The sequence below is a fragment of the Etheostoma spectabile genome, chromosome 15 (genome assembly GCF_008692095.1).
Source record: "Etheostoma spectabile isolate EspeVRDwgs_2016 chromosome 15, UIUC_Espe_1.0, whole genome shotgun sequence".
Classification (NCBI taxonomy): domain Eukaryota; kingdom Metazoa; phylum Chordata; class Actinopteri; order Perciformes; family Percidae; genus Etheostoma; species Etheostoma spectabile.
In genome coordinates, this window is record NC_045747.1 from 345,554 (window position 1) to 348,015 (window position 2,462).

Below are 2,462 nucleotides of genomic sequence, written 5' to 3' on the forward strand. Positions count from 1 at the left end.
AATGCAAAGCAGAGAAATATAGATGTCTAAACAGAAATCCGACTAAATGTAACTCACCCTGCTTTTTTCTCCCTTGGTCTCCTCATGCAGCTATAGAGACTGAGAGCACGAGTTCAGGGGAGGACCTGCTTATCCCCAGCCCCCCCTCACCTCCGCCTCCGCCGCGCATCTACAAGCCCTGCTTTGTATGTCAGGACAAATCTTCAGGATACCACTATGGAGTCAGTGCCTGTGAGGGCTGCAAGGTAGGCAGCTAAACCTGTGAGTGAGCCACACACTACAGCACTCAATGTGGCTAACTGGGCCGCTGGGCTGCAGAACCAGAAACCCCCCAATGAAGAAGAGCTACATGAGACTACTGAGTGTTTGCATAACGTGCAAGCAAGGAGGTCACAACCTTTGCACTTCTCTTAGGATCTGTAAGCCTCTTTGCTTCATCTAATCCTACACACACACACACATACACACACAGCTAATCTGTACATGCAATTAGTATTTGTGTGTAGGTTTTTGTGTGCTTGTGGTGAAGTTCATGCCCTGACACATGCACTGTCCTGCTACCAGCAGCCCATCAATAATAAAGTGCACGCGTGTGCAGTAGTGATCATTATGTTTTTTTCTGATCGCAGTACTGAAACAATACTTTATAAACGATGCCGGTGGTGTGACGTGCAGTTTAGTGCGTCATTAGGTCTCGCTAGTCTTGTTTCTCCAACAACTCTGACTACGGCAGTGGCGGCGGTGTTTCAAAGTGGAGCGCGTCTACACTGTGTCTTTAGCTGCAGGCTGTTGGAATCCTTAAGAAGGAAATACAGCCACACGTTAGACCGATTGTGATGATAGTCGTCCATAGTGCAGTTCTGGTCCACGGCCGTCCATGTTTCTACTGGAGGTTAAAACAACAGCACCTCCAAATGTTCACAATGCTGTGCTGTTCTCTCCTGCTTCTGTACTTTGGTCATTGCCTTCATATCTTCATTGTCAGGGTTTCTTTCGGAGGAGCATCCAGAAGAACATGGCCTACACGTGTCACCGAGACAAAGTCTGTGTCATAAACAAGGTGACGAGGAACCGGTGTCAGTCCTGTCGACTGCAGAAATGCCTCGACGTTGGCATGTCCAAAGAGTGTGAGTACAGTATGTAGATGCAGTGCCATTCTGAGTGTGGAGTGAAGAACTGATTTATTGAGTTGATTAATGCCATTTTTAGATAATCGGCATCAGCTGATGCCTGCGCAAATAAGGCCAAAAAATGACTGCCTTCAACTAGCTAAACTAGCTTACAGGGCTCGAGAAATTAGTGAATGTGTATCACCAGCCCCCATTCCTACTCCCGACCAGTAAAACATTCATCCGAAAGGTTATTTGGTTTGGTTGTGGAAAGCTAAGTAACAAAGTTTAAGTGTGAAGCCTTTAAAGGTCCACACAAATGGATTGTTTTAAAATGGCTTTTCTTTGCATTTTTCAAAACAGTGCTGCAAGTAACAGCCTACTAAATGCAGCCTTAACATAGAAAATGCAGACAATAACAGTAGAAAATAAATATCCACTTTAATTTAGCAATTTTGTATCTCCTGAAATGGGCTTTATACTGTATATCGGCCATGTGCCGCCCTGCCCTCTAAGCATTGGCGTCGGCCATGGAAAACATCCATATCGGTCGACCACTAGAAAAGGGTTAATGTTTGTTAATGTTATAAATTGCTTTTTAGTCATAGCAATAAGAAAGCCAAGCACAGTGCACTAAGTGACTTTTAGACTTCAAGCAGGAGATGCAACACGGCTCAATGCTTGTCTCAGGCCGCACAGGGATGTGTTCCGACCTCCATATTTGTCTCCCTCTGGTGGCCACCACCACCAGTAACTTTTGGTATCTACTCGACTCACCTCGACTCTACTCACCTTTTTTGGTTTTCCATGATGAAAAAAATTCCCTGGTACCTGCTAACAGGTACTTTTTGTAGTACTTTTTTCCAAGCGAGCTGAGGTGATACCAAAAGGTGACGTGAAAACCTACAGACTGATATCTTAAATGATTGATGCAGTGAGTTACTTAAATTGCAGTCCCCTGGTATGTGTGTGGGTGTATGTGTATATAAATATGTAAAATTGGGAAAAATGAAAAGTTGGAAAAAAGGTAAGAAATGTTAATATATCGCAGAATATCGCAATATGTTTAAAATCACAATAACATTGTATTGTGACATGAGTATCATGATGTTTTCGTATCGTGAGGCCTCTGGGGATTCCCAGCCCTGATGTGTCAGGCTCTAAAAGTGCTGCATTCTTCCTTTCCCATAGAATAACCTCTATGCCTGGTAAGGGCCCGTGTCTTTCAGTTGCACCTTGGGATTTACAACAAAGTAAAGGCCAGTGGGACGCTGTCACGGTTGAACTTTGAAAACTTCGAAAGAGCAGCCTCGTTATCCTTGATTTAAGATGTCAATGCAAGCTGCTGCATAA

General features: G+C 44.1%; 1 protein-coding gene across 1 annotated transcript in view; it reads left to right on the forward strand.

Annotated features, from left to right (window-relative positions):
* The window catches only part of LOC116703640 (retinoic acid receptor alpha-B-like), a 23,812-nt gene that overhangs the window by 12,493 nt on the left and 8,857 nt on the right, over positions 1–2,462 (forward strand). The window contains 2 exon segments of the mRNA XM_032538500.1: positions 91–245; positions 986–1,127. Coding sequence (XP_032394391.1) covers positions 91–245; positions 986–1,127 — 297 coding nt within the window.